Raw genomic sequence first — 21,629 nt, 5'->3', positions numbered from 1 at the left:
TCGAGATCAAAGCACTGTTTTTATTTCCCAAATTACATCTGTCATAATTACACCATCGCAAAACGCAAGCTGCCAGATCTTTACAAAACCCAGAAATTACGTAATAAGTTGTTAATGAAACTGAACGTTACTGCCAGCGATAAAATCTTAACGAAACAGCAATAAAAAATACTGAATTCTTCAACAATGAATCAAAGATGTGATAAGGAGTCCAAGGTTTGTCACGACCCTGCCATATTTTCACAAGGTCCAGTGAAGAATTTTCCCCTTAGTGTAATTATAAAGGTAGTAGCTATTAGCTGTTGCTTAGGAATGACTCTGAACACAATAATGCAGCCTCCGCGGTCCGAGGTTCGGGTAAGCACCTATGGCATGGCACCAACCGGTTTCAATTTCGCGATCTGATTTTGCACCTCTGAACTGAATGAACAAAACTCATTTGATAATAATGCACAAAACATTGGCGGGACGAAACAATAAACTTGTTTTCAGAAACTTTATGAAAATTGGCGGTGTTTCTTATTACTACTTATTGTAAATTCGTCACAATATTGTTCAAATTATCTTTTCTCTTTTTGTGGTTTCTTAAAAGTTGTGAGTCAAATTAAAACTAAACTTACCAAGTATTTGTAAGTACGGCATATTTTTTACGAGAAAATTGCGAAAAAAACATGTACAATTAGTAGACATTGAACTTGTAGACATTGGTTGGCGGCAGCCCAACTGGACTGGACGTAATTTACGTAGTTACGTACGTACGTACACACAAAATTCCCATCTCACTGAATTACATGTGACATAACACGGCAATGTAATCCTTTGCTAATAAATAGAATTCATGACTAAGTGATGCTTACATCAGGTTCTAAGTGATGTATTGTTGTTTATCAATTCATTCGCGTTTTATTACAACCTTTAGTTGTTTTGCATCTAGATGTTGCAAATTTGCGTGAATTTAAATGTTTATATCAGCTGATTTACATAGAAATTATAGCGTTAGTTAGGTAACAAAGTATAAATTACGTTTTACCGTGGATTTCCTCAGTACCAGCCAAGAATTTAACCTTGTTGTTTTTCAAAAACATTTCCTCAATCTTCCTGAAATATTTTCAGGTCATTAGGTACGTTGGGTGGGCTTGACATTGTATACCTACTTCTTGATTGGCCGTCAAGATCTATCAGAATGTTGTTATTTCAGAGACTTTTCATGATCATTCAGACATAGAGGTGAGTGAAGTTGGCTTTAACTGCCACTGAATAACAAAATTGCGGTCATAGATGTCGTCACAGGCGTCCGTCTGCGTTCTAGCCAGGACTTAAACTGATCGACTACCATTGCATTTTGCAATTCTTGGCAAGCTATCGCATTTTGTCTGTGCCACATTAATCCTGGACACGTAGCATTAATATTGGGATTAATCATGATTACGTTAGGTAAATCTGGTGACTAAATGTCACTGAAACCGATTTAAACTTTGAACAGAACTGCAGGAAATTAAGATTAGGTACCTACAGGTTATTTAATACAATATAGGTATACCTAACTGAAATTCGGGCAACGGCTTGGCGCTGAAAGATCGGACGCAAATAGATCAGATTAACGCCACACACATAAATATCGGCTCGGCTAGCAAATTAATATAAACCTAGCATCTCGAATTTCCCCAAGCTTACTCCCAATTTAGCACCTAGCTATTCTCCGAAATCAACTTCTGCTTACCGATGCGGCAATATGATTGAATATTTTATAATACTCACGTTTGATATCGCTGTTTAGTGGTTCTTCACTTGGCACTGTCAATCACTGGTTCAAAACAACGCGCAGTTTGTAAAAGGCGATCGCGCTCGCGGGTATTTTTAGGTCGGTAATACGACACCGGCGGCGGACGGCGGTCGTTCGTTCGTGATGTCCGGGCGAGCTGTGGCGCGCGAGTGAGACTGGCGCTCGGCGGCGCGCGCGCCGCTGCAGGACGATGCCCGGTCCCACCCACAAAGCCTGCAAACTGTGGTCTAGAACCTCTGCCCTAAGAAAGATGCAACTTAGTACTTTTTACCTTTATTTTTTACTTCTTTAACCTTGCGATTTAATCCATTTAATGTAATTTTAGGTTCCTTACTTATGGCATGTTTTGTTGTCAACTTGTCAGTAATCACCTATGATTAGGGGAACCTCTGAACTCTTGGGCTCGCATCTTAATGGTTGTTAGCTTTATTTTTTGAGAACTCCTATTGATGTACCTATTCTTGCACGTTAATCCATTTTTTACCCAAATGCGTTATAGTTTTTTATGTTATATTTTTCTGTGGTCACCTAGAATGCCTAGGTCATCCAGAAGAACCTCTAAGTACATCCTAATATTCCTGTTAGGACTTTCCAATAGTTTATTTTAGCTTTATTGACAATTTATAATTATAACGTTCGATGACGGCCGGATCGATGACGCCGCGCTCGACAGGTCGTTGTAGAGATCTTGGGTAAGACCTCCCCATTTTACCCAAGATCTCTAAGACAATATGATTGATGATGATGACTATTGATGACCTTTTAATTTGAAATGACCTTTTATTGATTGTTTCATTGAAAATTTTGCCGGAGAGGAGACCAACCAACCAACCATCCAACCAACTCTATGAAAAACAAAATGAAAAAAGTTTATTGTATAAAGTAAATCACGACCCTGTGTCCTGAGCTAGGGATCCCTGTGTTACAGGACCCAGTTTCGTTACTTATATACTATAATTATTGGTACAAATTGTACAGTGTCTAGGTGTCATGTGTCTATAATTAAGTACGTGCTGTTTATAAATTCGAGGATCGCGGATCCAGATTCCAGGTAGGTGATGTACTATCAGGGACCACCATTTAACAACAGTTAATTAAGAACCTCTAGCTGACCCATCACAACAACTCTACTTTTTTATTACGTAGGTACGACTAGGTACGACAGTGTGTGTGAAAAGAGACAATTTAAAAAAAAATTAGAATGTCTAAAACGCTATTTAATAGACATAACTCCAGTTTCCTGAAAAGAGAAGTTGCTGGGTACCTACACATCTATACATGTGCAATCTGAATTATAAGGTTTTTAAACCTTCACTGCGGTGAGGGGTCGAAAGACCTCATGCAAAGTATGATTAATTATGAGTTACACAGCAAAGATGTTAAAGTAGGATTTAGAATGCTGATTCAGGTTGTCAAGTTTCGTGGCTGTTACATCTTAAAGTTTTGCAGTCTCGTCCTCTCTTGGAATTTGTTTTGTGTCCGACCCCCCTTTGATCGCATCGCGTTTGCGGTCTACTGGAGACCCCCCAGTTTAAATACCAATTTAAGTAGTAACCTAACATGAAAAACCTCGCATAAATAGTATCACGCGACCTTTGCAAAGCCGTCACCGTCACATGGTTATTATAGTCTGTATCTTTAGGTATTCAAATAAAAGTAAACAAAATCTACCCTCAAATGGCTCCTTAAACCAGTTGAGGGTAGTTGAAAACATTACATGATCAAATCGTCGGGTGACACGCAAAAGTCACTATAACTAACACCATTGAAATTATTGGACAATATACCGTGTTACAAGTGTAATAAAGTGCATTGTTACTTTAATTTTTTGATAGTACTTAGTGACTTTTGCTTGTCACCCGACGAAATAATGAAGGTTAAAGCCAGGTCGTTCAGTGACCAATAAATGTTATAACTACCCGAAAATGTACAAATTGTTTGTTTACTTTTCATATCTCATGCTCTGAAAGTGGGTCGGTGTTGTTCTAAAAGGTGCGCAGAAAGTGATACGTTTATGCTCTAGCGCAGAAAAGTAGTGTACTCCTCTGCGTCCCCGTCCCACGAACAACTGGGTGGAAACAAAATGGAAAAATAGTGTCTTTATTTCCTCGCTTGGAACAATTGGTAACTGTTTAATTTTACTAATCCCACGTTGATCCTTTTTTTATAAAAAATGATGTAAGTAAATTGTTAAAAACAATTTTTTCTTGTTTCTTTCGTTGAATTCTATTTACTCGATTTCGTAAGGCGGGAACCAACAGGAATACACCAAAAATATTTTTTTTAAACCTTACACTTGCGTAAATTAGCAAAGGCAAAATCTTATACAGCCACAGTTAAACCTTTGTACGATATTAAATTGGTTTTTAAAGTTATTTAGCACTATATTCCTGAAAATAAAATAAAATACAAGATAAAAATTTTGTTATATTATTAATGAAATAGTTATTTAATATTTAAAATACTTTTATTATGTTATTACGTGGTGCGGTGCACCAAGGTCGCGGTGCGGTCCGGTAGCCTGTTGCGGCTTTTAGAACGAAAAAGTATAAAATTAAAAAGTAAGAGGCAATCCCGCTGATTTTCATACTATAATGTACAAACCATTTTAAAATTACTGCAGTTTGTTAAAAAATGTGTATTTTCGTAAATATTGCAATCTAAATGATTTTCGCTAGGGGTTATTAATCTTTACACTTGTAAAGTCTCCGATTGCAAGTAAGTCCTAATGAAAAAAATCATGGCCGTAGGTCTATTAGGTACTTCAATTGCTGATTTTCCGAAATTGCCTTGTCTTGTTTGGTTTCCTCGCATTCGATATGAAAAGTAGAGTGTTTAACTCGGGTGAAAGGCACCATTTCCGTCTCGGACTATTGGCGCTCTCACTGCGTTCGAGCGCCAAACTACCTCGACAGAAATGGGTGCCTTTCAACCCTTGGTTAACAATCTACTATTTTTTAATACCTAAAGATACAGACTACAGGTAGTGTCCAAGCGAAATTTCGGTTTCGGCTGGTTTCGGAATAATAAAAATCATGTGTCGGCCGAAGGTTCAACTAGATAGAGCAAAACCGAACCTTCGGTTTCGGCGAAAAATTCGGTTTCGGTAGGACACTAATTCACCAAACTCCAAAGCGTTAGCGATGGTCTCCGTTTTAAGTTTTAACTCTGGCAAAATGCTTTCGTATGTCCGGATACTCCGGATGTTCTCCTTAAGGGGCCCACTGATTAACAGTCCGCCGGACGGTATCGGCCTGTCAGTTGATCGGAACTGTCAAAATTTTGTTCTAACTGACAGGCCGATACCGTCCGGCGGACTGTTAATCAGTGGGCCCCTTTACATAAGCCAATATACCAATCGCCAAGTGATAGGGAGACAAAGCGTTTCGTTGTCGAAGCGATAGCGATTGACACTTTGGCTAGGCCGGCAGGTCGTAAATGTCGCAATTCTCAACCAATTCTCGTGGAATTATGTCAATTATGTGACTAGGTGCGGTAGTTAAATAGAATTATAGTTTCCTATGTCCTTGAATACCTCCCGGTTCAATATTATTTGCCAAATTTCATCGAAATCAGTTAAGCCGTTTTTGCGTGTCGGAAGATCCAAATCAATTATTTATAATTTCAATAATTTTACATTCTTACATCATATTTTCGTCAGACTGCTCGTCACTGTCTCTGCACATGTCACAAATTAACCTTAGCAGGTTGAGGTGAGGAGGTGAAAGCAGGGTACGTGAGCAGGGTGCATCCTATTGGCCATATTTTGTGCATATCGAGCACTAGGACATTTACCTTAGCAGGATTTTAGCGTTTTCTTTTATATTATTGCGGGTGATTGTACTTCTGTCCTTGACGAAGTCTAAGTCCCTTTTGTGCGGCGATGCGCAGTGTCAGATTAATAAAGCCTGGGTCTGCCGAGACGGACACACAGTGTAAGTATTAAAGGCAGTATCTTGTCTGAAGGGCTGTTTGACGCCTAATAAGGTACCGTTCGGATTCTAACTGCACCAGCATTACTGCTGCAGTATTGTAGCGCGACTTTACTGCCGACTGCCGCAAATGTCAAAAAACGAAGATAAAAATAAAACAACGCAACGGTGTTTGAGTTTGTTATAGTTGTCTCGATGAGTATCAGTTGCCTGTTGAAACAAAAGAAGAAAAGTTCAATCCGCGATAAAAGTTTGTAACAAAAATTTAACTTTTTGACAAAACACTTATTTACTTACACCATGAATTTGTACGTGGAAATTATCGTTTTGTAATTTTGTTTATTACCCGGAACGCGTGCTGTCCATTTTAAACTAGATTTCGTTCTTTGATTACTCCAGTAATATTCAATCTTTTTTTGGACACAGTAAACTCAATAAGGCTTGTGTTGGTGGTACTAGACGACGACATTGAAAAAATTCATAACTCAATATTTTCATCCATAACCAAACAAATATTTGTGATAGTACAAATAAATGCTCTTACCAGCATTCGAACCCGGGACCTCCTGCTTCGTAGGTAGGATCACTACCGACTAGGCTAGGCCGCCAAAATATAGTCAACCACGTCAAGATACTGTGTCAAATACTTGTTCACACCTTTTATCTTTTTGCCCCGTTTAAATCGGATTGGAATTATACGTCTCAACAGGTTGAGCTGCGCTCGATTTAAATTATAATAACTTCGAATTGCAAAAAAACGATTAATAATTTTGCAACCGGGCGCTTTCCGTCTATACAGACTTATCAATCACTTCTAAACTATTTATCATAATCATCATCATTAGGTATCTGCGGTAGGTACACAGATAAAGGCCTCTTTCAAAGTACGCCACGAATCTCGGTCTCCTCCTTGATGCATATTTTTCGCACTCTTCATAGAAATACATACATATCGCACGTTAAGATAAGTTCCTTACATAATAAATTAGTGAATAAGTTTGTAAATATAGTTTACTTAAGTTTATTGTACCTACTTATCTTAAATAAATAAATATCCATATTATACGAGTTTTTAAAATGGGTAAAGACTGCACCAGTAAATAAACAAGTAATCCTATGTATTGTATGAGGCAACCTAACAAAAGTAATAAAAAAAATAGTTTTTCATAAAAACATTATTTATTCCATTCACTCCCACGTACAGCTACAGTCATAATAAACTCTATAAAAATAACTTAGTACCGCTACTCCTCTTCCACCTCGTCGTCTGTCGTGAACTCGCTCTCGTTTCCACCCTGAAACAAATAGAAAATAGTAATAAGAAACAGATTGGAACGGAAAAAAATAGCGTTTTCTTCCCATGAAACACTTCAACGGCTAAAATACGATACAACGAGAATAAACAACACCCGCGTTGAGCTTTGTACGCTTATCTTCTTCTTCAGAACGAAACTGAACATTCCGCCCATCAAAACACTCCTGCGTAAAAAAATAAATTAAAGCAAAAAGCTGCGTAAAGGCAAATTTAAACTTTAAAAGATCGACCCTCCGTGCCTACTATTTTCACATTTTCCGCCTTTTTCTACTGACAAATTATTTTGTTATAGTCTGGACTACAAAGAAAAACAAAGACATTAGACATTACGCTCACCAAAATACACTTGGGTATCAACTAAACGTGAAAACCTGGTCCAGCGGGCGCAGCACGGTTCCATTTTTATCGCCTATCACTATACGCGTCCCTTTCGCACTTACATACTTGTTAGAACGTGACAGGCATGGTGACAAGCGGTAAAAACGCGACCGTGCTACGCCGCCTGGTTGTCGAAGTCGGAGTCTAAATAGAAAACTGAACATTCCGCCCAGCAAAATGTGGTTGTATTTTTAAATAATTATTAATTATTTTTGGATTAAATGTGACAAGTCCCTATTTCTAACTGCCGGAGTCCGAGTCTAAAGTCAAAAATGAATATTTCGCCCATTAAAATACACTTGGATTGAAACATTTGAAAGTAGGCAGAATGTGCAGTTTTGTATATTCCGCCCACCAAAATACTTTTGGTTAGTTAGGGTGTTTACCTGGTCCTGGTTGTCGGAGTCGGTGTCGGACAGGTCCCACTGCGGGTGCTCGTGCGGGACGGCGGCTGCCTCCTTCACGTCCAGCTTCAGGTCCAGTTGCTGGTCCATGCCGATGTACGAGTCTGGAATGTAAGAGAGATGGTTTAGAAGTAAGTTATATGGTGCGGAAAATTATGAGCACCTGATGAACGATTGATGACAATAATTCCTAATAGGTTTTACCTTTAGAGTTAAGGGACTAGTGTGTGGTGGTCCCTTTATTACCAAGGAGCGTGTAACGCTGAGGCCATCGCGACGCCGTTACAATACCCATATCCAGTTGCATCTCTTAAATGTAACCAAATAACTCAAACAACCAGTCGCAAATATACCCAATAAATGTAAATGTAAATAATTCCAAGTCTTATACACAAACCCGAAAATAATTTCGTTAGCGCGATGTAGAAATTGCCGCGCTACGTTCAGGGCCATCTAACGTCATAGTCAGTAAACCTTTTTGTATGAAAGTCCACTGACCTGAGCGCAAACAAGCGCTAAGCGTATAAAGCTGCGGCCAGCGCGGGGCCGTGAAACGCAGCTGCAGCTCCGTCTCGTGCAGGAGGGCCGTCACGTGCGCCGGCGCCGTGAGCAGCGTGTGCGACTTGCGGTCGCAGATGTAGCACCACCAATACTCTTGCTTGTCCTGCAACCGGAAACGATGTTTTAATCAAGTGCAATTTTGAAAATTGGGAATTTTATGTTATTTCCACTCAGAATCACGAGCTCTTTCGATCCTAATGGGAGAAAAAACGTGTCCCAAAATTTCCATACATTTTTAGACCGTACCATTCCGTTGCCGCCATACAAAGTCTGTGAAAAATGGCAACGGAATGGGAATACCAAATCTGAGACACTTTTCGTTATCAAGATCGATAAGAGGAAAGGGGACCGCTCCTCCATACAAACTACTCTAGATAATAACATTTTAGAAAATAATTATTTTTATGCAATATGGTGTATATTAGAGTGTATGGTGTATCAAGGTGTTCCGTTCACATGACATTAAGCTCCAGACAAAGGTCTCTGTGTATATGGCAATAGTTCTGCCCAATCTCTTGTATGCCTCCGAAACGTGGTGTCTCTACCGAAAACACATTCGGACATTGGATAGGTTTCACCTTAAATGCGTGCGTGACATTATGAACATCTCTTGGTCAGATCGTGTCAGGAACACCGAAGTGCTACGCCGTGCTAATGTCAGCGGCATTGAAGCCTATCTAATGCGGCGACAGCTGCGATGGTGTGGTCACGTCTCCCGTATGTCTAATGACAGAGTTGCTAAGCGCATTTTCTACTCTGAGTTGCAAAGTGGCAAGCGGAAACAGGGCGGCCAACTTTTGCGCTACAAAGATGTGCTGAAGCGTCACATGCGGAGATGTGACATTGAACCATCGCACTGGGAGACTTCGGCACAAGATCGGCCGAAGTGGAGGCATACAGTGAGTACAAAAGTGCAAGCCTTTGAAGAGCAGAGGCGAGTGGAACTCGACGCGAAGCGTGACGAGTTAAAGGCCCGACCACCTGCGGTCATAAATTACAATTTTGTCGGAGGGGTGCTGACCTGCGGTGAGTGTGGACGTACATTCACCGCAAAAATAGGCTACGTCAGCCACCTGACAGCTCACGATCGTCGCTCTCACTAGCCAGTAAATACCCAGTCGCCGAGGCCGAAACCGGCTAGGACAGGATGATGATGATGATGATTCCACCTATCCAATGTCCTATAATATTTATTTATTTATTTAATATTTATTTGTCCAATGTCATTGCGTCTCACTCTCTCATTAAGCAAAATGTGAGACGCAATACACATTGGAAAAAGAAATTGGATAGGTTAACCACCGCTATGTCCCTCCGTTTGTTTTTTTTTCTTCGATTTTTTTTATTTGTATAGACATTGGAGAAACGGTTATACACTAACGTCTTAGCCCCTTATTCATAAACGCGCTACATACCTCAATTAGCTAATAATCGTTTGTCTTTATCTGTCATTTTGATTTATGTATTTGTAAGAAAGGAATAAAACATAATTTAACTAAATCAGGCCCATAAAGTATTATGAATAAGGGGGTTATGCTCTAGTTTCCTAGGGTAGCGGTGCCGTCATATAGCGGCCGTCTCCATACAAATACTACGACATCTATATTTAGCCGTATTATTTAGTATGGAGACGGCCGCTATATGACGGCACCGTTATCCTAGGAAAACCGATCTTTAGTTCATTTCGTTTCGTTCACGTTCAGTCGACATACCTGGGGGTAGTAAGGGCAGTGCACAGGGTGCGACGAGCGCGAGCGGCCCTCTAACCGCTCCCGCTTATGCAATCGCTTCTGGAACTTGTCCCATTGGTCGTCGTCTTCCCCTGAAGACTTGCGGGACTCCTCGGACGCTGAGTCGTGGGACTCTGAGTCTTCCGCGCTGGATTCGTCTGATGAATCTTCCTCTAGAATTGGAACATTATTTAATGAAGATTGAGTTTAAAGTCCATTTTTAACACATTTGACTTAACAAAACCTTTTTTGTCGCAAATGGATACCTAACCCCGGTTTTGATAGACCATATCCGTTTTGAAAGACCATGACTTGACTATACTATACCTATATTTAATTACACAAACGGGTCTACCGCGATATAATTTCATTGTTTTTACCTTTAATTCCGACGTTTCAGCTGAGTTGCACCAGCACACAGCTGCACAGTTGCACAGCTGGTGCATATGTGTACAAAACGCGAGAGTTTAAAGTGTTATATACTATACCTAGAATTTTTTTCTAGCAAAAATGATGGATTGATAATATTAAATATCGACAGAATGGTGTTCCTATGATATATAATGTTATGTAAACGACACTATAATTCAGTGCATACTTTAGTTACTAAGAATAAATTTTGGAGGAAAAAAGTTACCACTACTTTTGAGGTTATAAAATTACTAATCTGAAAAAAAAAACGGGGTACAGTCACTACAGTCAGCAGCAATAGTTGCTAAGCGGGTGAGGTGTTCAAAATGATCTTGACGCGACTTTATTGTTAAGAGAATAAGAGCGCGTCAAGGTAATTTTGAACACCTCGCCCGCTTAGCAACTTCTGCTGCTGACTGTACCTACAGTCGGGTAAGAAATTGTCACTTTCCGACTGACCTTCATCATCTTTCTTCTTTGGCTCCTTCTTCTTAGGCTCCTTCTCCTTCTGTTCCTTGTTCTCCTTGACTTCTGGCGCTGGTTCAGGTGCGGGCTTGGCTGCCTGCTTGGCCGGCGCTGGCTTCTTGCCCTTCTTGGCCGGCGCTCGCTTGGCCTGCTATAACATTCTTATTTTATAAGTCATCATTATCTTCCTCGTGTTGTCCCGGCATTTTGCCACGGCTCATGGGAGCCTGGGGTCCGCTTGGCAACTAATCCCAAGAATTGGCGTAGGCACTAGTTTGTACGAAAGCAACTGCCGTCTGACCTTCCATTCCAACCCATAGGGGAAACTAGGCCTTATCGGGATTAGTCCGGTTTCCTCACGATGTTTCCCCGAAAAGCGACTGGTAAATATCAAATGATATTTCGTACATAATTTCCGAAAAACTCATTGGTACGAGCGAGCCGGGGTTTGAACCCGGGACCTCCAGATTGAAAGTCGCACGCTCTTACCGCTAGGCCACCAGCGCTCTATTCTTATTTTATAAGTATTTCAACTAAATGTAGTTCTAGTTGTTAACTGCGTTAGTTCTAGTTGTTAAAATGTGCATTGCGTCTCACTCTCTCACTAAGCAAAATGTGAGACGCAAATACAGATTGGACAAAGAAATTGGTTAAGTGGAATACCACCCTTGTCTACGCAAAAGAATAGTGGAAACAAGTTCTCAAGCTGTTGTTTTCGTGTTTTAAATAAGTACCTACAGAAAATGTTTGCTGGTACAGTCATCCGAAATAAAAGATAACAAAATAAATTTGCGTTACACCCTTTAAAAGTTGTGCCTTATTATGAAAATGGATAATCTCTATAAAGGACTCAAAGGACCAATCATTGCGTTCTTTATGGTATCAAACTTTTATACCTGTTTCATCCATACGGGCCTCTTCGAAACCTCCTTTTTGTCCTTGTCATTTTCCTCGGTTTTGTCGTTCTCTCCCTTTTTCGCATCACCGTTGCCTTCCTCGTCGTCCCTGTTGGCAAACATACGTATTTATAGTCTGTCAAACCATTTCCGTCAGTAGAAAAACGAGGCAAATTTAAAAATGTAGGCGAGAAGTGTTATCGTCCCATAGAAAATTTGAATTTCGCGCCTTTTTCTACCGACAAAGTTGTTTGACAGACTAAGGTTTAGGCCTCTTGTACACACACGTTTTTTTGTCGTAATAATCCGCGGTAAATAAAACGCGTCTAGCTAGACACGGTCTCCAATATAATAAATAAACTTTCGCGTTTTGAATACATATTAACTCATATTTATAGACGGGTCTATCGCGAATTTATTTTCCCGCCGTCTATAAATGTGTCGCTTAACTTCAAACTCGGGTAAATCCATTCGACCCTCTCAGCAAATATCTACCCTATTAGCTTTTCTTAATAACAAAATCGCATAATCTGACAGATGGATTTACCCGAGTTCGAAGTTAAGCGACTCAAATGTGAGTTAACACGGTCTCCAATGTGGTATGGGCTACTATGGAAGTTTGTGCACGGCCACGGTTTTAGCACGGCGGTGCGGCTAGGCTACGCTGCGTGTGTAATTGTCGCCACAAAACTGACAGCGATTAACTTAAGTATGTACTTACGCTAATTGGGTACACTATTTTCTGAAAACGCCCATATATCGTCGTCTAGCTCCCGAAACACAAGGCTTATGCTTCCGATGTAGCCCACAAGATGACAGAACCTACTATGCACGAGGAAACGTACCCACGAGAACGGTAGCACTTGCTTTAGCAATGTACATGTGCATATATGTTTCCGATTCAGGCCACAAGATGGCAGACCCTCCAACGCGCACGGTCCCCATTGAGCTTGCTGTGGAGCTACGTCGATTTGTGTAGGTAAGATTGTCCCATTATTTATTTCATTTCATTATGACATACTCGATATTCTTCTCCTTGATGCTGGAGTCACCGAACAACTCCTTCATATTGGTTCTTCTCAGGAAAACTGTGACAGTAACGATGGCGCCCGCCGTCACAACAGTTGAATTTTCGTCGTCGATTACTAAAAAAAACGGAAAATATGTATTTAAAACTGCTAAAACTTATTTTGTTAATGAAAGTAAGTTTTTTGACAAAAATCTCATTATTGATACAAGCTTTTCTCGCTGACCGTTCTTTGCTTTTATCGAGAAAATTCTAAACCGAAAAACATTTAGGTTGTGCAAGATTTGACCCGAACATACATACGTACAAACATTACTTACTAATAAAATCTTGTACAGATGTACTGTATTGTTTTCCATCGTATTTTCACGGAAATTTACGAACGTGTCTTGTTATTGCAGTCAGTCTCGGAACAAGAAGTAGGTACTACAATGTAGGTACAAGAACTTGACATAGACTGAAGTGAAGTATCATGCCAAATACGAACGTTTCCGAGAAAATACGATGGAAAACAATTATGTACTACATCTGTATTACTATTTTCATTAAATAAATAATAATTATCAAGACAAGTTCAAATTTTTGAAGTGGACACATACTTCTTTAATTGTTTGCATTCTTTTATAGATAGGGGTACATTTTAAAATGTAGTGTGTACATTATATATTACAAGGAATTGACGTTCTACATTTGAAACAGTGATATTTTAGCAAAATACCTTTAAATAAAAATATTGACTTCACAAAACATTCTAAAATGATATGAAGTTATCGGCCTTCATCGGCAGATTCGCTTCATCAAAGAATCTACAACAAACACTATAACGAAATACTCATTGAAGAATTGAAATGATATTCACCTTCAGTATTAACCTGGAAGTGTATATAAGGCATATTCCCCAACACTTTGATGACGTCATCATATTGCTTGTCGTTCAAAAACCTCATAACTTGCCGCCGCTCGTCTCCAGGCAACTGTGCCAATTGTAACAGCGACTTGATGTGTTTCTTTCGGCTCGTGAAGTACTTCAGATGGTCCTCTGTGATGTACGGCAGCTGGAGGAGGGGGGATTTGTACTCCCAGAGGCCTTGGACTATCATGGGGGAGAGCTTCATGCAGTTTTCGATTGTTTCTATGGTAGGTAGGCGGGGTACTGAAAGAAAATATTTGATGTTAGAATTAGAGATGCACCGGATATTCGGTTACTATCCGGTATCCGGCCTATCCGGTCATTATTTTAATTTCCGGCCTATCCGGCCATTATTTTAATATACGGCCGGATACCGGATAGATGGTCAGGCCGAATATCCGGTATCCGGCCAAACAACTATCCGTTGCATCTCTAGTTAGAATGTGGTCATGGTCAACAATCTAATAGCGTTATTCATAATTTTCGATAACGCTTGTCAAATTCAAGCCCTATGATAATCGTTTGGCCTTACCCGTCATTTTAACATTTGTGTTTATTAGAAAGAGACAAAAAGAGTCACACAATCTAGCCGCCGCCATGTGACTTTAAAAGCAAGTTTTGGAACAGCGTATTGGTAGTAATTAATTATACATTCATGATTCACAACTACGTATTTTGAATAATAAATATCATTAAAAATATAGTTGAACTTTGTGAGGCCCTGTGACTTGGCTTTAGTCAAGGTCTAAAATATCCGCACGGACAAAGCTTCCAAAATAAGTGTACACGACCTTTTTGACTAGAATACTATGGGCATCACACAGTTGACCATCTCTAGGATGAGATCAGGGCAGCGATACACGACATTATAGTCAGACAGCAGACAACCCTAGATGCTTGACTTGGTACACTACCAGTAACACAGGGGACAATAGAACACGTTACCGTAACCCAGGGGACAATTACATAGTGGACACTATGTATAGTATAACCAAGGGAATCTCCACAATCAGATCAGGGCACCGACCCACGATATATCGCCTGTCGGTTTCCAGGGTTTCGCTCGGGAGACGGAGACGGGACAGGTACGCGTGGAGTAAGGCTCTGGCCTTGATGCTGTAGGGGCGGCAGAGTAACACAGGGGACAGTAACTCAATGGACACTATGTATAGTGACCAAGGGGACAGTAACACAACTCACTTCTTCTAGCGTAAGCAAGCGCTATGAGCTGATTGACACAGTTGACCATCTCCACAATCAGATCAGGGCAGCGACCCACGATATATCGCCTGTCGGCGTCCAGGGCTTCGCTCGACAGACGGAGACGGGACAAGTACGCGTGGAGTAAGGTTCTGGCCTTGATGCTGTAGGGGCGGCAGAGTAACACAGGGGACAGTAACTCAATGGACACTATGTATAGTGACCCAGGGGACAGTAACACAACTCACTTCTCCTAGCGTAAGCAAGCGCTATGAGCTGATTGACACAGTTGACCATCTCCACAATCAGATCAGGGCAGCGACCCACGATATATCGCCTGTCGGCGTCCAGGGCTTCGCTCGTCAGACGGAGACGGGACAGGTGCGCGTGGAGTAAGGCTCTGGCTTTGATGCTGTAGGGGCGCCAGAGTAACACAGGGGACAGTAACTCAATGGACACCATTCATAGTAACCCAGGGGACAGTAACACAGTAGACATAACACAACTCACTTCTCCTGGCGTAAGCAAGCGCTATGAGCTGATTGACACAGTTGACCATCTCCACAATCAGATCAGGGCAGCGACCCACGATATATCGCCTGTCGGCGTCCAGGGCTTCGCTCGGCAGACGGAGACGGGACAGGTGCGCGTGGAGTAAGGCTCTGGCCTTGATGCTGTAGGGGCGGCAGAGAGGCTGCTCCTTGTTCTTCTCCCCTAGGTTTGGGAGCTCACGGAGAAGCTGAAAAGATAGGGAAAATTAATAATAAATTCGTGTTTAGTTTTATAGATAAGAATACACATAGACAATTTTTGCAAGTTGTTTTTCTTAAACCCTTGACCCATGTCAGGGGTCTATATTTGCCAACCAAAAACGATGTAATAAAGAGAAAATGACATACCCAGGTACTCATCAACTCACGCGTCACGCACCAAAAGTTTGCCTCATAGGAAAACATAAAGCATTAAAAATACTTACCATAGGCACTTCCTCATTGTCAGTGATTCTCTCTATAATCTCAGAGTTGTGTCTCCTGTCAAACTCGCAGGACGCCGCGAGGATCATCAGCGCCCTCTTTAGGGGCATAGAGGGAGTTTTGTGACAGAAATAGAAGTACATCTGTGTGGTGTCAAGCAGGACTTGCTCGCCGGAGTAGCGGATGGAGCGGTACCACCAGGTACCGACCTGCGAATTACCAATGTGAATTATAATAATACGTAATTATCTGAGTTGATTCAAACTTTAGGCGATTAGTGGTCTTCAAACTTTTTAATCCCAGGCCCACACTATACTTTGCATAAATTCTGTGGGCCAAAAATAGAGGTTTTTGCTAACTTTCACTATCTATTGGAAAGTGGAGACCCTTCTTAACTTAGCATCAGTAGAATAGTAGTGTATCTTAAAAAGTATGGACAAATGGTAATGAACTGATTAGTTTAAAAAGTTGTCAATAAAAGCTTATCCAATAATTCCTACTATAATATTATAAATTCCAAAGTAACCCTCTTTGTCTGTTCCCTCTTCACACTTAAGCCGCTGAACGAATTTAGATGCAATTTGTTATGGAGTAGAGTTGTGCCATTCTCGAAAACATTCTCTTTTTACTATAGGAAATATTCTACAGCAAGAATGTTTCTCATACCAAACGGAGAAAGTTCTAGAGAATGGCCCAATTCTAGTATGGAGATAGTTTGACATCTAGGGATATTTAGATAGGGATATAGGATAGTTTTTATCATCAATAATAATCATTTTCATTTTTTTTTATTCATTTTTTATTTTTCGTTTTTAGGGTTCCGTACCCAAAGGGTAAAACGGGACCCTATTACTAAGACTTCGCTGTCCGTCCGTCCGTCCGTCCGTCCGTCCGTCTGTCACCAGGCTGTGTCTCACGAACCGTGATAGCTAGACAGTTGAAATTTTCACAGATGATGTATTTCTGTTGCAGCTATAACAACAAATACTAAAAACAGAATAAAATAAAGATTTAAATGGGGCTCCCATACAACAAACGTGATTTTTGACCAAAGTTAAGCAACGTCGGGAGTGGTCAGTATTTGGATGGGTGACCGTTTTTTTTTTGCTTTTTTTTTGTTTTTTTTTTGCATTATGGTACGGAACCCTTCGTGCGCGAGTCCGACTCGCACTTGCCCGGTTTTTATTGTAATCTATGTGAGGTGTGCAATAAAGAGTATTGTATTGTAATCATTGAGAAAAAACCAGAAAAAGAAAGCATTTTTTAAACTTACAACCGTGGGCAAAGCAACCATGAACACCAGCGCGTAGAGCCCCAGCACCCACACGCTGTTCTCCTTCTCTACAATCCAGCTGGGCAGGGCTATGCCAAAACTCATGGCTCCGGGGCCGTCCGGGTTGCCATACTTCTCCCAGTTCCGTCGCGCCTCGTCGTCTGTTAGAGCCTGAGAAAAGTTTTAATTATGTCTCAACTGTGTTGTTAAATGTCATAAACTTAATTATAAAAATATATCACGTATAATGAAATTATAAATACAACCTGATGTTTCGAGGATTTAGAATGTTTGTTTTTAGTTATGACTGTATGTTATAAGCTGAAAAGTAGTGTCTGACCGAACTTTCAACCGAACTTTTTGTCTGACCGAAGTTTTAGTTTTGGTTTCAGCATAAAAATCATATTCCGGCCGAAGATTCGGTTTTGGCCGAAACTAGAGCAAACCGAACAATGGGTTTGCGTCAGACACTGCTGTCATTTCGAAAGAAAAGAGACTGATAATTTAAATTAAAACAACCTAAACATCAGTTTACAAATTAGTTAGTAGTAAACAAATTGGTTCAATATAATATTTTCTAGTCAAGAGTAATGAAAATGGATCACTTTTCTTTCAAATGAAAATGTCCATACAAAGTGATTTCTTTTCTTCCTATGAGTATGTAGATTTACACTGGTATAAATCTTTTAACATCCTGCTTTTCTCCTTCCAAATAAAAGTATTAATATATTGTTGGAACTAATATATTACCAAATAAATAATCATCCTTACCTGATAAGCTTTAGTAAGCTTCATGAAAGCTTTCTCATCACCAGTCTCTTTATCCGGATGGAGTATCAAAGATTGCTTACGATAAGACTTCTTGATTTCAGCCTGAGTTGCTCCGGGTGGCAAACCCAGTATTTCATACGGATCAAAATTAGACATTTCGTAGTCAAACTGTGACACCTTATATGCTAAAAATGCGAGTAATACCCATCCCGAAATTATTGCGAGTTTAATTAGGAAGTTCTTTAAAGATTTGTAAGGCTGTGATTGCTCTATTATTGACTGTTTCTTTATACAATTTGGACATTGACATCTTTCTGCTTGTTTTGCTGGATCTGTAACAAAGTAATATATTTATAGATGATATTGTAGTATTTTTAGTTACTGTACTTTTTAAAATATAATTTTTTATTTTTTCTGAATACAAGGCTAAAAAATCTATAGACAAATTGAATTGTATTCTTAAAAGAATGTGGGCAAGGTTTTATTATATATCTTTTTCAGATCACAATGGAATATAGCTACATACAATAACATACACCCTGTGTGTTATCATAAACAGAATAATTGAACAAGCATGACTTGGTTTTTCAGAGCCATTACTATTAAATTTGTGACTTGAAAAAATGATAAGAATCTGTGTTTTTTTCTAGTTGAAATTAATTTATGGATAGAGTCCTATAGATGGTAACAGAGGCGTGGCGAGGCATTGGTGGTGGTGATAGCTGAGAAAAGTTCTGATCTCAATAGGAATATTATACACTGAATTTTTTATTCTACTAAAGTAGTCTGAGGTTGATAAAGATGATGAGCTGTGTGCAGCGGCCGTGTCACTCATACATTAGCGTTGTGCGACGAATCGGTACACCGCGCGACAAACCTATTGACATAACGGTACTAGCACCCAACTAGGTACCAACTATGAGTCACTACAGCACCGAAATATAGGGCAATCATCAAATAAACATTAACAACTATGAATTTAACGCGCATTAACGACAAAACATGAATTAAAGCTTTACCTTCTTTTCTTTTCCTTGGCCAATAGTAAAACGTCGCTGGCACTAATATTAAAGCGAGGAATGATAACACAAAATAAAAGAATGTCGATCCACTCTCATCATATTCGAATTTTTGGCCTCCCATGGTTATTATATTAAATCATTTGTGAAGAAAATGAAAATCACTACACGCAACACGAGCTCGGTAGCGGAGACGTGTCATTAAACGTCACTGAAGTCATTGTCAAAATGCTGTTGTCATTTATAAGGAACAGTTCGACAAGATGCGTTCCATTTGCGAAAATCGTTACGAAAGGCAGTTAAAAAGATGACTGGAACAATATGGCTACTGTAATGACAATCCCTTGACATTTTATTTTTTAATCTTTTGACAGAACAGAATCTAAATCCAATGAAAATTCAAAAATAAATAATATAGACCAATATTATATTATGAAACAGTAAGGAAAAAAATACGTTGTAAGTGTACTCATTTTTTTAAATCACAGTACAGTGCTATTAGTTTTCATAAATCCCAAGTACATATTACGCAGTGTGTTTGCAATTAGACATTTGTTTCGTAAGTAATTTTGGCAATAGGCCTTAAGCGTGTTTGTTTTTCATGAAGATATTTGTAAATTGCGATCAATTTCCACTTGGACTTTGCTTCATTTCATCGTATACATACGATTTTCAGATGGCAACCAAAACTATTGCAACTGCCACTGTGAGGGCTGTGAAGAAGCGATTGCTGCCTTCTCGTGCTGCCCTGGTGCTCACTCCCTCGGCAGTAAACAAGGTCAAGGAAATAATGGCTAAAGAAGAGGCTAAAGGATTCATCGGGCTGAAAGTGGGTGTCCGGCAGAGAGGTTGCAATGGTCTCTCCTACACACTGGATTATGCTAAGACTAAAGAGAAATTAGATGAAGAAGTGAAACAGGACGGAGTCACGATTATTATAGATAAGAAGGCACAGTTAACATTATTAGGTTTGTATAAATTGTTTTACAATAAACTTGAGCTGCCATATTTGCCATCTAATGATAATTTAACAATTCCTCTTGTATTCTTAGGGTGGTATTCCATCTGTCCAATATCGTGGTCCAATATCATTGCGTCTCACTCTCTCATTAAGCAAAATGTGACACAAAATACACATTGGACAAAGAAATTGGACAGGTTTATTGATATGATGACATTTATATTGCAGCAGTTTTTTCTGTGTACCCAGCAAGTGATAACACATAAAAAGTCATCTATCTGTATTTCATTTAGCCCCTAATGGAATGTGTTATTGCCCAACAAATATGGCAATGGTATAATATCATATGTTAATTTTTGACTGTTTCTTTAAATTAAAACCTTTCAGTTACCTACTTCTACATAATTAGGTTAAATTTTTTCAGTTTTCCCATTAAGCCTTTTGATATAATAATGTTTTTTTTTTTAGGAACTGAAATGGACTTTGTAGAGAATAAATTATCAGCAGAGTTTGTGTTTAACAACCCAAACATCAAGGGCACCTGTGGCTGCGGAGAATCCTTTAGTATATAGAAAATACAACATAGGAAGGCGTTCATGCCAATAGTAATAAATTAGAAAAGTTACTCTGCAGTTTAAAGTAAGAATGCTAAGCATGAATAATTTTATACATTGACCTGCCATTTCCAATCATCCCACACGGCAGGATTGACTGCAGTGCAGGTGGCATTGGCCACTGTGCGAGCGGGCAGCAAAATAATTATGCGCGTGCAACAGAGATAGCAATTGGCAGGTCAATGTACGAAATTATTCGTGTGTGGCATACTTACTTCAACAATATTGTATCTCAATGACCGTTTAACAGTCTTGAGTATTCTGTATTCAATAGTAGCATATTTAAAAAAAAGATCTGTAATGAGTAGTCTTTGTAGATAGCTTGACTGAGGATCAACACTTTAATATGTGCACATGCTATGCTATGTTTAAGCCCCTACTACACGGTCGCCGACAAGCCTTCAGACCGCGTGGCCTTGGTCCGTCCCGGACCGTATAGACAGTTGTTTCCAACAAAATTTGACCAAAACTGACCAAGGACAGACCAAGGTCAGACAGTTAGAAGGCTTGTCGGCGACCGTGTAGAAAGGGCTTTACCAGCCAATTAGATAAATTTATCTTGCAAACATTGCATGCATATTGTGAGCTGCAGGAAATTTCCTAGAAGTTGAAATTATAACTTAAAATCATGCCTATCTACATGTATTTGAGTTTATATCAGTACAGTATTCTCATTTACAGAACTTCTCATAAACTATATTACATTAATATCTGAGGTCATGATTGCAATCTTATGAGGCAACAAATTTAATTGTGAGTGAAACCAACAAAGTTGGCAATTCAATGTATATTTTTGTAGTATACCTGTAAGTTATGCTTAGCTGTAGTTAAAAAAAGGATTACTTTTAATTTATCTGATTTTTCTGAAATAATAAATAGATTGAACAATTAAAGTTTTTTTTGTCTAATCCTAATTCTATGCCTGATGCAACAAGTATCGATTCATAAGTAGGCCTAAGTTAGTTTTTGTCCATCAATCCCGTTATCTACCCCAGTAATAATAAT

At 39.5% G+C, this 21,629-nt stretch overlaps 3 protein-coding genes across 7 annotated transcripts in view; 1 reads left to right on the top strand and 2 right to left on the bottom strand.

Annotated features, from left to right (window-relative positions):
* Window positions 1-1,948, bottom strand: part of LOC134793813 (PDZ and LIM domain protein Zasp) — a 73,868-nt gene extending 71,920 nt beyond the window's left edge. For 3 of the 4 annotated variants that reach the window (XM_063765500.1, XM_063765501.1, XM_063765498.1), the window contains exon 1: window positions 1,759-1,948. The gene's annotated coding sequence lies outside the window, so the exon portion shown is untranslated. The remainder of the gene's footprint in view (window positions 1-1,758) is intronic. The other variant, XM_063765499.1, reaches the window with a different exon arrangement.
* A 4,927-nt stretch (window positions 1,949-6,875) lies between these two features.
* Window positions 6,876-19,266, bottom strand: LOC134793816 (translocation protein SEC63 homolog). 2 transcript variants are annotated; one of them, XM_063765505.1, is made up of 13 exons: window positions 19,050-19,266; window positions 18,031-18,362; window positions 17,260-17,430; window positions 15,989-16,195; window positions 15,523-15,751; window positions 13,762-14,055; window positions 12,897-13,020; window positions 11,876-11,984; window positions 10,974-11,127; window positions 10,086-10,276; window positions 8,311-8,476; window positions 7,795-7,916; window positions 6,876-7,010 (listed from the first exon to the last, which is right to left on the bottom strand). In XM_063765505.1, the coding sequence occupies exons 1-13, from the start codon at window positions 19,171-19,173 to the stop codon at window positions 6,960-6,962; spliced, it is 2,274 nt and encodes a 757-aa protein (XP_063621575.1). In that variant the 5' UTR covers window positions 19,174-19,266; the 3' UTR covers window positions 6,876-6,959. The 2 variants fall into 2 exon arrangements, with proteins under 2 accessions (XP_063621575.1, XP_063621574.1); XM_063765504.1 differs by having other exon boundaries at window positions 10,974-11,130; window positions 19,050-19,265.
* A 137-nt stretch (window positions 19,267-19,403) lies between these two features.
* Window positions 19,404-21,517, top strand: LOC134793792 (iron-sulfur cluster assembly 1 homolog, mitochondrial). Its single transcript, XM_063765466.1, has 3 exons — window positions 19,404-19,508; window positions 19,726-20,017; window positions 20,479-21,517. Exons 2-3 carry the CDS (start codon window positions 19,726-19,728, stop codon window positions 20,580-20,582), a joined length of 396 nt encoding a protein of 131 aa, XP_063621536.1. The 5' UTR covers window positions 19,404-19,508; the 3' UTR covers window positions 20,583-21,517.
* The last annotated feature ends 112 nt before the right edge of the window (window positions 21,518-21,629 follow it).

This window comes from Cydia splendana, chromosome 9 (genome assembly GCF_910591565.1).
Source record: "Cydia splendana chromosome 9, ilCydSple1.2, whole genome shotgun sequence".
Classification (NCBI taxonomy): Eukaryota; Metazoa; Arthropoda; class Insecta; order Lepidoptera; family Tortricidae; genus Cydia; species Cydia splendana.
Note: the sequence above shows the minus strand (reverse complement) of the source record. Positions and strands in the feature narration are given on the sequence as shown.

Coding starts and splice junctions, on each gene's coding strand:
- LOC134793816 (XM_063765504.1), bottom strand. CDS start 19,173: ATGGGAGGCCAAAAATTCGAATATGATGAGAGTGGATCGACATTCTTT. Junction 11,131..11,875: donor GGCCCGTATGGATGAAACAG/GTATAAAAGTTT, acceptor AGAATGTTATAG/CAGGCCAAGCGAGCGCCGGC. Junction 8,477..10,085: donor ACTGCCCTTACTACCCCCAG/GTATGTCGACTG, acceptor TTCCGGTTGCAG/GACAAGCAAGAGTATTGGTG.
- LOC134793792 (XM_063765466.1), top strand. CDS start 19,726: ATGGCAACCAAAACTATTGCAACTGCCACTGTGAGGGCTGTGAAGAAG. Junction 20,018..20,478: donor GGCACAGTTAACATTATTAG/GTTTGTATAAAT, acceptor TTTTTTTTTTAG/GAACTGAAATGGACTTTGTA.